The following is a 13,164-nucleotide window of genomic DNA, read 5'->3' as shown; positions in this document are numbered from 1 at the left end:
TCACCAGGAAAATCACAAGGACTGCATCTTAAATGTGTGCTGTTTACGACATTGACACACATCTTTATCGTCGAATGCTAACAATAGAATTCTATGCAACACATTCTGAAACATCATAAATTTGTAATTTTATTATAAAAGTACATAATTTTTCATTAGAAACAACATTTCATATCATTTTCATTTTATAGTCAATCGAAGTACATGAAGGTATAATCACTCGACATTTGAAAAAGTTTGACTACGAAGAGTCAAGATGATGCTTATTGACATGATGATATAGGATGAAAAGACAAAACATGCATACAACATTACATCCATAGCTTTATATTTGTGAGGTTCAATCAACTCACCTTAGGGACTAGGCTAGTAAAGCTAAATAATGTTTCTTCTCAAAAAAATTATGGTAGACTTAAAGTTAATTAACCCGGCCATCAAACAACTTAAGTTCATCGCTAATCCTAGGGCCTCTTGTGTTCGTTTCAAGTGGAATACCAAAAATGCGCACCATCCCCATGATGAGAAGGAGATCATCTGCAAGTTGGTCACGAGCGCCGTCTTGTGGAGGAGAGATCATATAAGCACTAGCCCTATCCGATAAATTATCACAGCCTGCTGATAAAACAAAACCAATTAGGAATGAACTTGAATGGAAGAAAAGAACACAGCCACTTGTCCACTCATCGCCATTGCTGATACTGAGGAAACCTGCTAACATTCGTGCGCGGCGCGCGAGCATTTCTCCGCGTAAACCGTCCGAGTGCACATCCCACATCCGTCTGTCTGTCGATTGAGGAAAGCCCTCTTCTCTGTTCTCCTTTACACGTCGAATCCGCGCGCCCTTAGATAACAGTTGTGGCAATTTGCAAGTTGCAACGATGCTTTACATCGGTGGCCTAATAACCAGACTCCAGTTTTTTTTATATAATGGATAAAAACATCCGGCCTTTGTACCCATAATTGGATATATGTAGCTAAAAATTATAAGACCTCTTAGACTCCAATTCTCAAAATTGAGAAATACAAGAGAAATAACAAAGACTAAGAAAGAAAGCTAGAAAAACTAAGTTTCAATCTTCTTCTACATCATTATTTCAAACTTGCTTTAACCTCGTGCAGCAACAAATCTTCACATCTAAGCCACGTTAGGCTTGTCGAGTGCACAGTCACCACGGAAAAAATAAAATTTTAAAGATTATCACTTAATTTCCACCACTTGTGCACTCCCTGAACTCCGATGCGTGCTCCACCATTCGGCCCAGCAGCCCACGCTTACTGCGCTTGCATACTTTCTTTACAGGCATGACATCAGCAATAAACAAATGAGGTAGTTCAAAGCATTGTATCAGAAAAAGCCCACACAGACAGTCCAGTGGTCGTCTGCTAACAAGCCAAGTGGCGCACATGACGAGCAATAGTTGCACTAGTAGAAAAATGACATTCCATTCTCAACAAAAATCTCGGTTATTTTTGGAGACTTTAGTCCCGGGTCTAAATTACAGCCTGTGAGGATATCTTTAGTCCCGCTTGGTGTTACCAACCAGGACTAAATGAGGTCTTTAGTCCCGGGTGAAACACCCGGGATTAAAGATGGGGATCTTTAGTCCCGATTAATTAATCCCGGTTGGGAAAACCGAGATATATGAGGTTTCCCAATTGGAACTAATGCTCATTTTTCTACCAGTGTTGCGCGAGAAAGCTAAACGATACCCGCGAAATTGTGGTTGCTCAAAACGCAAAAACTTCATCGTCCAGGTTCCAAATTGCAAGCGGCGAAAGATAGGGAGGCATCATTCGCTCATCGTCGGTCGCTGCAGCACGCCTCCTCGCCGGATCGATGAGATGCTCGTAAGCTTCTTTTTCTATTTCTCTCCGCTACAACATCCTTCTGAATCTTATTTTGCCCCAAATTTCAATGGTATGCAACTAATTTCCTCATGAATGTTTTGAGTGCAAATCAATTTGTTTGAAGTAATATGGTAGTGTTTCAATTTCTTTGGTCACCAATTCTGATTCTTTCATTTAAATTGCAATATTAGACGCATTTAGAGGTTTTGCTTTTGCAAATTGCAATAAATGGGCAACTATGAAAGGATCTATCGATATTTGAGACTTGGGGAATTGGAGTAATATACAAAATCATGTAATTGGGGAATTGGTGTAATAATATTGGAAATATGTATTTTTCATCTCCTAAGTATTTTGGAAATTGGTGCAAATCGATCCCTTAATTTATTATATTGGTGCAATAATCATCCCTATCCTAACACTTTTTCCTATAATATTTGATCAGATACATCATTTTAATAAGTATTGTTACCGTTGCCGCTTTGTCATTGTATATGTTAGACATAAATTTTTATACATGTATATATCGAAGTGTGCACTCAGGTCGTCCGTGCTATAGCTTCGCCCCTGCATCTCGTCTACTTAGAAACTCTTGATGTCAGAAACGTCCTGCAGTAGAGCTCTCAGCTGATGCTTGTCGATCCATATCGTGTAGGAATCGAACTGAGTCGATCTCGATCATGGCCTCAAGAATCTACTTCACACCTGCTAAGAAGATACACAACGGGTCTAGATCATCAGCTACAACAATCTGGCCTGAGCTTCCAAGACGACACCTTCAGCGAGGGAACGACACAAAAGGTGCTGCCATCGCCCTGAATCAGGTTTTCACCGAGGAAGCTCGCTCGGCGAAGAGGAAGAAGGGACACAAGATTGATGTCTTCAAGGAGGTAATACGACGTCCGAAGGCGTCGCCTTTATTAACATGCAAGTAGGCTCCCTGAGCACGATCCAGAACGACCCGCTGCCAAAACTCGTCGCAGGCACGATGACATGCCTCCAAAGCGCACGAAGGCGGAGCCGTAGCGGGCAGCACCGGCTGGTGACCGCGGAGGGCAGCCCCAGGTTCCGAGATGCTTAGATCCGGATCCGGGAGCGACGGCCCCGGCACCTAGCTCCCAAAGAACAGCGGCAACGCTGGCCTGCGTCGCATCCCCGTGCCGCGCCACCGCCCCCGAGGGCCACTGTTGTGTTGTCGTCCGACACCACGTCAGCCCCACACGACCGGCACGTCGCCCACCAATCGGTAGCGATGGCCCCGACGCCCTTCCCGGGGAACGACGGCCACACCGGCCCGTGCCGCCGCCCCCGAGGGCTGCGGCCACCGCGCGGTCCTCCACCACGCCGGCCCCACAGCCGTTGCATGTCGCCCACCAAAAGGATGTGCAGATCCAGCTCCAGGAGCGTCGGATCCGACCACCTTGGCATCGGATCTACCTCCCCAAGCCGCCACCACTGCCATGGCCACACCACCGACCTGCTTATTCCGGTTGTAGATGGAGAAGATGCCTCACCACCACCTTCCTGGTGCCTGCACGGGCTTCCGACAGGGCACTCCGGCGGCGGTGAGGTTGAGGAGGGTGGGGGAGGGGTTGAGGAGGGCGGGGAGGGAGTTGGCGGCGCTGGGTTCGGGCTCCGCCTGAGTAGATAAGCTTTTCCTCTAGACTCCAGTTACCTGCAACAAGTAGACACACAGGTCACTGAATCAAGCTCAAATCAGATGAAGACATGTGAAGAACGTCGCTCTCGCATGCTAGGCAGCAAGCGAATACTGAATCGTCTAGTGCGGTCGCTGCGGGGCTGCACGTTGCAACTGAACTCTCATCTCTTTTAGTTTTAGTACAATGATACGCCTCTTTTAGTTTTAGTTTTAGTACAATGATACGCAGGTCTCCTACGTAGCTCACGCCGACGGCGGCAAGTTGCTGCTTATTCAGGTCTCCCTACTCAGACAGCACTGACATTGGCATCAAGGCCACAGCCCACAGCTGAGCCTGCACGCCTTTTTGCCTAAAATAAGCTGGGTACGTGTGGTGGGATGGGAACGAGATGCCGGCACAGCAAGGCGCTGGATTTGATTTGTCCTGCGTTCTCTTCGGCAGATAATTGAGGGCGTGCAGTAAGAAGGATGGCCAGTAGCGGCGAAGGATCGTGGAGATGACCGAGATGGATGGAATCTTCAAAAGGGTCGGCGCGTGATGTCATTCTGGGGCTTGGGTTTGGGCAAAGATGAAGATGAAGTGTTGGTTTGGAAAGTAAAGCTGGGGGGTCTGCTGTTGCCGTTGCCTTCATGCATGGTTTCAACGATTGGACTCAGGGAGTACAAGTCTGTGTCGTTCAGGAAACTTGAGAGAGTTCTGTTCTTGCACACCACCAGAACTCGAAAAAGAAAAGAAAGAGGTTTGGCAGCCAGTGGTGAAGGTTGGAGTTGGCCAGGGAATTCGGTAATCTTCGCTATAGCTTTTGTATCGTCACAACCTATTAAGTAGATGCTACTTTTACCACTCGAATAAAGCTAGGTTACTGCAGGTGCACGCACTCAACTAATAAATCTAGTGACAACAATCGGATTAAGCTTTGTGCACAAGATGATTGTGGTGTGGCTACTCAGTAACCGCCAATTAAATTGCGTTATTATGGATCGCGCAAAAACACCTTCAAATCTTCAACTAACAGATATAGAAAAAAGGCAAGGGAGGAATGGTTTGAAAACATCTCAAATATCCATGAGCATCCACTGTCGTGTTCTTCTCTGGTGAAGCATGCATGCTAGGCTTCCGGGCTGTCGAGGGCAAGCAGGGGAACCGCCAGGGTTAAAGAAGGCGGGGCGGGTGCGGGTGCGGCGGCCGAGATGCTGCCGAGGATGCAGGCGGGCAGCCGGAGACAGAGTCGAGCTTGACGTGCGAAGACGAACACTATCATTAGGGAGAGGACACGCCGACGTTGAAGATACGATCTGTATTTTTTTTCTAGGCGTGTCAGTGATAGCTAACAACTCCCACTTCTCACCGATACACAAACTCTGAGCTTTCCCAAATATTTGTCGCGGAGTGCATCATCTATAATCCGTATTCCAGCTTGCCTTACCTTTAAACAAATCTTTATAACAGTTAAAATTACCTCTTTACTCGCAAAAAAAAAATTACCTCTTGAAATAATATTTTTATTTGGTTCTTATTGAAAGGGGTGATTTTAGCGAAAGACAACTTATTAAAAAGATATCAGAAGGGATGATTGATGTTGTTTTTGTGACAATAAGAAAACCATCCAACATTTATTATTTGATTGTCACGTTACAAGATTTGTTTGGAGAGTCCTTGCAATGACTTTTGATTTGTAACCTCCTAAAGATGTAGCTGATGTATTTGGGGTTGTGGATCAAACAAGTAGGCTACTATATGCGATCTCAAATTTGCAAGGGAGCGGGTACAATTTTTTTTTGTCTATTTGGCTAGGTAGAAATGATATGGCATTTGATAAAAATAAAGACTATAATCTTATTTGCATGTTATCTTTAGCACGCTTGCTGACATGTTTTTGGAGTATTCTATAGGAGAGCAACATCCCACATTTTTTTTTCTGGCCAAAGAAAGAGCTTTAGGGTCTCTTTGGAACGAAGGAATAGAAAACAGAGGAAAGGGAAAAAACGCAGGAATATAATAAAAATGTAGTAGTAAAATAAAAGATAGGAAAAACATAGGAATGTACAGAAAGGGGTGTTTGGAACACATGAATTTTAATCACAACAATAAGAAGATAAGTTAGTAATAAGAAGATACATTAGTCTTGAAGCTTTGTTACAATGCTTTTAAAGTACTAGTAGTACTTGCAGGTATTTTCCTTTAGGAGTTAAAAAAAATTAAATAGATTTACACATAATTAAAAGGATATTATAGTAATTTCTCACTCTTTTTATACTTGGTCCTCTAAAAGGTACTTCTCTTTAGATACTTCATTTGTTTCCGTCATTTGATTTCCCGGATGGATGGTTTTTATTTTTTTCAAGCACTCTAAAATTTCTCTAGTGTTTAAGAATACATTAGTTAACATCATTTTTTTAACCTGACTCACGCACGACGAGAGCTCTTTGGTTAGACCTCTTTTTGTGAGCCTGTTGGCCTCTTCGGTACGTCGAGCTTTTTTTTTTTTTGAAAAAAACAGTAACCTTATCTCTTCGCTTGCTCTCATCCGGGCATTCTCTTGTAGTCCTCTGTTAGCTCTCGGTCTCTCCATTTCCTCAGCTGTCAACTCTCTCCTCTCGCCAAAGCTATGGAATCGATTGGAGCTAGCAGCTAGGCAGGTTATGGGCAAAGCTAGGGGGGCCACGGCAGGCCACCAGCTACTTCAGGAGGGCGGTGCAAGCTGGTAGAAGGCCAAGGGCGGCCAGGCTGCTCGCCGCTCGGGAGGCTTGTATCCGGGAGCAGGGGCTGATGGCACCAACACCGGCGGCCTGATTCGGTGGCTCCAATGGTGAGAGGAAGGAGAGGGCTATGGAAGATAGCAGAGAGCAACAGAGGGGAGGAAGACACGGAGAAAGATTGTCCTTGGCTCCGAGTGGATGCTCTTTTTCCTTTGAAATGCACATGGATGATTCCCTTTCCTCTAGAATGGAAAAACACGATCACACAATTCCTTTTCAAAGAATGAAAAACTCTAAAATTCCTATGAAAAAACTTTGGTCCAAACAAGCCCTTATTACTTAGGAGAGTTCATTACATAAGAGAGTGCTAACGCACTCAGGAACAGAAGATAGCTGCATATTGATCTTGCCGCATATCGGAGACTATAGTTGTGGAGATCTTCGCCAAGCATGGCCAATCAGCAGTCGTCCTAACACTTAATTATCCGTATCTTTGCTTCGTCTTGCTTTTGGAGAGCTTAAAAACTGTAAGAGGCAGGAGCAATAGTAAAGATTGGTCGGGTCAAAAACTCTTGCGATTTTCTTTTTAAAAGATAGAATAGAAGCCGGGAGGACCTTTTTTCCCTGCCATTTGGCGCGTCGACGCAAACGCCAAAGGCCCAACGGGTCGTGTTTCCGTTGGCTTGATACGGATACTAGTTTTTTTTTAGTACTGATACAGATACTAGTGGGCCGCGAACCCGATCAGTATACAGAATTAGGCCCAAGATTTCCAGGCCTAGGAGCTACTAGGCCCATTTGAGGGGCCGTAAAACTGTCGAACGGGCCAAATACTACTTACTAGAACAGGAAAAAAAACACTAGCAGAACAGAACAGAACATCTCGTGGACTTCGGCTTCAGCCTTCTACACCGATGGCAAAAAAAACTACCCTACGGAGTACGGACTGCCATCGAGAGAGCTGGTTTGTAACACTGGATTTGTTTTCTGGGGTCGTTGGATCGAGTGAACGTGCACGTGGACACGTCGCCGGAACATTTCTTTGACGGTGCACCCGGGAAGACAACTGCAACCGAAACCGCCCGTAGGCCGTAGTTCGTATCGTCCACAGAAATCAGGCCCACAGGAACCCCCAGTACCCAACGACCATGTTTCGCGCTCCCACCAAACATTCAACTATGGAAGCAGCAATGATGATGATGATGGGGGAAGACCGGATGAGAGACAGCAGCAGTGAAGAATACCCATGTGGATACTGGGGAGTGGGGAGTGAGAGGTAGCCCGTAGCCAGGTAGGAGACAGGAAAAACTGGCTCAAGATTGCCCACACAGGAACCCAATGGCCATGTCTGGCTCTCCACACTTCGTTTCTACCCGATCGATCTGATGATCCAAGAACAGTAGTTAAGCATGATTTGCTCTCATATTTCACTGAGCAGCTCTGTTTTTTTTAAGGATCGAATAGAGTGTAGTTCAGATGTTGTTTTGAGCGTGCGCTGTAATACGAAACATCTGCAGCAAGTCATGCGCTGTATATAATTTTCTGTACTCGTGGCAGGGTATGGATGGAGATGAGTCAACCATCGACGACTCCAGAGTTGTCAACAAGCCTCAAAATCAGCAGCAGCACCTGGTATCCTCCCCGTGGTTGGTGAACTCAACTCAGAGGATGTTTGGTTCTACGGACTAAGCCCACATCATGTTGAATGTTTAGATACTAATTAAGAGTATTAAATATAGATTAATTACAAAATTAATGCACAAATGAGGTTAATTCGCGAGACGAATCTATTAAGCCTAATTAATCCGTGAGTAGCACACTGTATCATCATATTGTCAAATCATGGACTAATTAGGCTTAATAGATTTGTCTCGCGAATTAACCTCCATCTGTGCAATTGGTTTTATAAGATTAATTTTATAATTAACTTATAGTTAATATTTCTAATTAATGTCTAACCATTCGGTGTGATTGGACTAAATTTAGTCCCCTAAACCAAACGCCCATCGGCCACCAAAAGTTTGAGCAGAAACAGCAGCAAGTGTTTTAGACCCCCTCACAGGCTCACACCACACAACTAGCTAAGCCCAATCTGTAAAAGAAATTAACAACACCTGGTAGACCTCGTTACATTTCTTTTTCTCAAAAATATTATCTCCAGACAATTACGATTTCATTGCCAGGAAATACCAATTTTATTCAGTTCAAAAAGAAAGGAAAACCTGTGAGCTGAAAGAAAGTGGAAAACGAGACCAGGAAAAGGGCCAGCCCGGCGGGCCCCACCCACCTACCGCCAACGCCCCATCTTCTTCTCCACTCTTCCCGCCGTATAAATTCACCGAACACCCGCACCACCACCATTGTTCCACTCCACCAAACCCGCAACGCCTGCGGCCTGCCGGGCAGCCATGGACGCCTCCCTCCTCCTCTCCGTCGGCCTGGCGGCGGTCCTGATCCCGCTCTCCCTCGCGCTCCTCAACCGGCTCCGCGTCGGCCGCCTCCCGCCCGGCCCGCGGCCCTGGCCCGTGCTGGGCAACCTGCGGCAGATCAAGCCGATCCGGTGCCGCTGCTTCCAGGAGTGGGCGGAGCGGTACGGGCCCATCATCTCCGTCTGGTTCGGCTCCGGCCTCACCGTCGTCGTCTCCACCTCGGAGCTCGCCAAGGAGGTGCTCAAGGAGAAGGACCAGCAGCTGGCGGACCGGCCGCGGAACCGCTCCACGCAGCGGTTCAGCCGCAACGGGCAGGATCTGATCTGGGCCGACTACGGCCCGCACTACATCAAGGTGCGCAAGCTCTGCAACCTCGAGCTCTTCACCCCCAAGCGCCTCGAGGCGCTGCGCCCCATTCGCGAGGACGAGGTCACCGCCATGGTCGAGTCCGTCCACCGCGACGCCACCGCCCCGGGTGAGTAACCAGAGATCTCATCTCACTGCTCATCTCTTCGATCCCAGATGGTGTTAGGTGTATGCAATTCGTACAAAATTGAGGGTGTTCGGTGAAAAAAGGAGGACGATTCTTTGGTACGAAGACTTGTCGTGGGGACGTGGTGGGGTCGTTGCTGGGGGTGTCGGCGTGTCGCTGCCTGTGTTGGTGGATTTGGTGACCAGCTGCTGCCTCCTGTTGACTCGGCTAAGTAGTGCCGGTAATTGCGTATCTACTCGCTCTGTGCTCTTGTGGCAAGCCTGCTACGATCGTTGAGAAAAATGCCAGGCCTCGGTCGGCAACTTCGTAGGCTTCTTGATGGTTTTGTGTAAAACTGTAGGGGAAATGTCAAATCTCAGCCAATCACAGGTAAACGAATAGAAAGGCCTCGTATTGTGAAGGTGGCCACATGGTAGCACGTTATCGGAGGTGACATAGCGTCAATAATTTTGCTAAATTGGTGTGCACAGTGGCACCAGTAGGCAGTAGTACTGATAATCGGTGAGTCGATGAGCTGCATTGAGCTGAGGAACCTTGGGGTTTATTTTATTAGGCAACAGGGTTATACTTGATATCGACCAGACATGGTAGTTATATTATAAAATTTGACTGGTCGTCCCATGAGTTTTAGGATTCATAGGGCGCAAGGCTGTTCTTGATCTAGATGCCGTTTTAAGTATTTGGTTGGGCTTCTGCTAATTTGGCCGTTTCCACACTACACTTTGTTAAAGAATTTTTCACACTACTATAGGCTCAGCCTAGAAATAATAATGTGATGCAAGTGCTGATGGGAAGTCTGTCCTCTCACTGAGAGAATAACATGCAAATTTAGCTTGGTGCGCCAAGCATTCTCTATTGGCATTAGGCCAGTTTGACCAAACCAGCAAGTTTGACTTCATTGTCATTGGCCATAACTATAGCTCATGAAAATCATATTAGGGTTCCTTTTTTGTTTTCTTGGCAATTAGTTTGATCAGCACATGGGAGATTATGAATGTGGTGACAACTCGCAAACATAAGAATTCAGGTTTGCTTTAATGCAGAACTATATAGTTCAGTAGTTCACTTGTGCAATCTGAGAGCATTTTAAACAACCTGGATTTCTGAGCAGCTTACCATGTGACATTTGCAAAAATGTTACATTGATTTGTCTGAGACTCCAAGTTCGAACTAGGCTAATACCATTGGAGTTCTAAAAAAGAAACTTGCTGACCAGATTGATGATATGTTATAAATGTGATTTTGAGCTCAATCAACATAGCTTTTAGTCTTTAACCAGACTCTGCTGCAGTATTGGGTATTTGTAGTTTCGTAGCAATCAGTGAGTGGGTTTGAACGGATTGCTGCAGCATATCCCAAAAGGGGGAGTTCAGATAGCAAAATGCATGTGAACTCTATTTGGTGACATGTTATTATACAGAATATATCTCTTTGCACTAGTGTTAGGTTTTATTTTTCTAGTATTCATGAATAATATGTATAGTCCTATGCACATTTCTTCTGATGTTAGTTGCAAAGCAAACCACTCATTGATAACCTTTTGATTTTATTTAACACAAAATTGATTGTTCCACTGGTCGTCTTATGCTCCTTCCTGGTTTGTAATTTTAGTTGCAAAAGCAAACTACCCATTGATAACATTTTTATATTGTTTAGCAAACATTTATTTTTCCATAATGTAATTCCTGGAATGACCCACAAAAAAAGGAAATATAACATATTTCTATGAATTACACTATTGAAACAGTCAGCTACCAGATCAGGTAGGCATTTCGCAGTAGTATCTAATTTTAAATTATTACTTTATCTTATATTGTTTTCAGGTAATGAAGGAAAGCCAGTGGTAGTGAGGAACCACCTTTCTATGGTGGCCTTCAACAACATAACAAGGCTGGCATTTGGGAAGCGGTTCATGAATGCAAACGGTGAAGTTGATGAGCAAGGGCGTGAGTTTAAGACTATCGTGCACAACGGGATCAAGATTGGTGCATCTCTCTCTGTTGCTGAGTTTATTTGGTATTTGAGATGGTTGTGTCCACTTAACGAGGAGCTCTACAAAACTCACAATGAGAGAAGGGACCGCCTGACAATGAAGATCATTGAAGAGCATGCTAAGGCTCTCAAGGAGAGTGGTGCCAAGCAGCACTTTGTGGATGCACTTTTCACCCTCAAAGAGCAGTATGACCTTAGCGAAGACACGGTTATTGGACTTCTATGGGTATGTTGGATCCCTTTTCTCACAGATTACTCATTCAGTCATTTGTATATGCCTCCTCCTGGAGTTTATTTTAAGTTTTTTATTCCTCAGATGTGAGATGTGATGCACTGCTGAATTCTTTTAATACTAGATGTGTGCATGTGCATCAGCATGTAGTTTGGGTCAGTAGGCAAAAGAATACTGATTTATAAAGTTCACTGGAGAATTCTTTTGCCTACTCCAGTAGTCCAGTAGGTTCAGTATGTAGTTTGGGTCAGAATGAGACGTCACTTTCTCAAGGTAGGTGTAAGATGGTGGGTTTTGGAAAAAGTCTATGTTTACTCTGTAGTTGGAAATGGTTGAACTTTATGTTCAATCATTCACCTACTATCAAACACGAGAAAAGTGCAAAAGTTAGGCCAGTTAGCTACTGAGCCACTTGGTGAAAACCATATGTTTTTCCCCAATAATTCAAGGGGGGATCCACCATGTACATTTTCATTACTGATACCGATCCTGGTAACTCGTGCTGAGTACTAATCTTCCTTGATTCCCCCCTCCCTGTTCAGGACATGATCACTGCTGGAATGGACACGACAGTCATCTCAGTCGAGTGGGCGATGGCAGAGCTGGTGAGGAACCCCAGGGTGCAGAAGAAGCTGCAAGAGGAGCTCGACCGCGTCGTCGGCCGCGACCGCGTCATGTTGGAGACCGACTTCCAGAGCCTCCCCTACCTGCAGGCCGTCGTCAAGGAGTCGCTCCGGCTGCACCCGCCGACGCCGCTCATGCTCCCGCACAAGGCCAGCACGAGCGTCAAGATCGGCGGCTACGACATCCCCAAGGGCACCAACGTGATGGTGAACGTGTGGGCGGTGGCGCGCGACCCCAAGGTGTGGAGCAACCCGCTGGAGTACAGGCCGGAGCGCTTCATGGAGGAGAGCATCGACATCAAGGGCAGCGACTTCAGGGTGCTGCCGTTCGGCGCCGGCCGGCGGGTGTGCCCCGGCGCGCAGCTTGGCATCAACCTCGTGGCCTCCATGATCGGGCACCTGCTGCACCACTTCGAGTGGTCCCTGCCGGAGGGCACCAGGCCGGAGGACGTCGACATGATGGAGTCCCCCGGGCTCGTCACGTTCATGGGCACGCCGCTGCAGGCCGTCGCCAGGCCGCGCCTGGAGAACGAGGAGCTGTACAAGAGGGTCCCTGTCGAGATGTGAGCTGCCTGCCGCCGCTGTGGAATTCACTGCTCGGCCTGGGCTTTTCTTCTTGCTGCTATTGGTTATATACTCTCTGCTGCTGCTTTCAGCTAGGTGCTTTATATAGAGTGTTGTAAAATGTGAAGTTGCATTTCTAATCTCATAAATATGTCACATGCGGATCCTTCAAATGATGATTATACACTCACGTTCATTTCTTATAGATTTTCATGGTGTAGTTGAAGTGAACATATCGTTTTACACCATGTCCCTTTGTGTCACATGTCAACACAATTCCACTTTGGACTGAGATCTGGCACGGCATGTTCTGGTCTTTTGCTTTGAAGCTTGAGGCTCAAATAAAGTTCTGCCTTTTGGGCCTTGACTTGTGGCCTAGTATGGGTTTGGGCTTTTTAATGGACATAAACATTTGCGACATCAAATTTGTGCTTGTTATGAAGCAGAGAGATTACCCGCAAAAAAAAATGGAGCAGAGAGATTGTAGGTTGTCTATCTACTAAGCTTATTAGACGGCTTCAGCATAAACTCCATGCCACACGGCAATGGTACTGGTGGGAGGATAAAAAGGAAAAATAAAGGTTGCTTGATTTTGATAAAATTGACATTTTTATGGTCTTTTG

At 45.9% G+C, this 13,164-nt stretch overlaps 1 protein-coding gene across 1 annotated transcript; it reads left to right on the top strand.

Annotated features, from left to right (window-relative positions):
- Nucleotides 1-8,565: 8,565 nt before the first annotated feature.
- On the top strand, nucleotides 8,566-12,804 carry LOC101771055 (cytochrome P450 98A1). Its single transcript, XM_004961591.2, has 3 exons — nucleotides 8,566-9,112; nucleotides 10,954-11,348; nucleotides 11,897-12,804. Exons 1-3 carry the CDS (start codon nucleotides 8,617-8,619, stop codon nucleotides 12,542-12,544), a joined length of 1,539 nt encoding a protein of 512 aa, XP_004961648.1. The 5' UTR covers nucleotides 8,566-8,616; the 3' UTR covers nucleotides 12,545-12,804.
- The last annotated feature ends 360 nt before the right edge of the window (nucleotides 12,805-13,164 follow it).

This window comes from Setaria italica, chromosome III, assembly GCF_000263155.2.
Source record: "Setaria italica strain Yugu1 chromosome III, Setaria_italica_v2.0, whole genome shotgun sequence".
Lineage (NCBI taxonomy): Eukaryota > Viridiplantae > Streptophyta > Magnoliopsida > Poales > Poaceae > Setaria > Setaria italica.
This window is presented reverse-complemented; position numbering and strand designations above follow the sequence as displayed.

Coding starts and splice junctions, on each gene's coding strand:
- LOC101771055 (XM_004961591.2), top strand. CDS start 8,617: ATGGACGCCTCCCTCCTCCTCTCCGTCGGCCTGGCGGCGGTCCTGATC. Junction 9,113..10,953: donor CCGCGACGCCACCGCCCCGG/GTGAGTAACCAG, acceptor TATTGTTTTCAG/GTAATGAAGGAAAGCCAGTG. Junction 11,349..11,896: donor CGGTTATTGGACTTCTATGG/GTATGTTGGATC, acceptor CTCCCTGTTCAG/GACATGATCACTGCTGGAAT.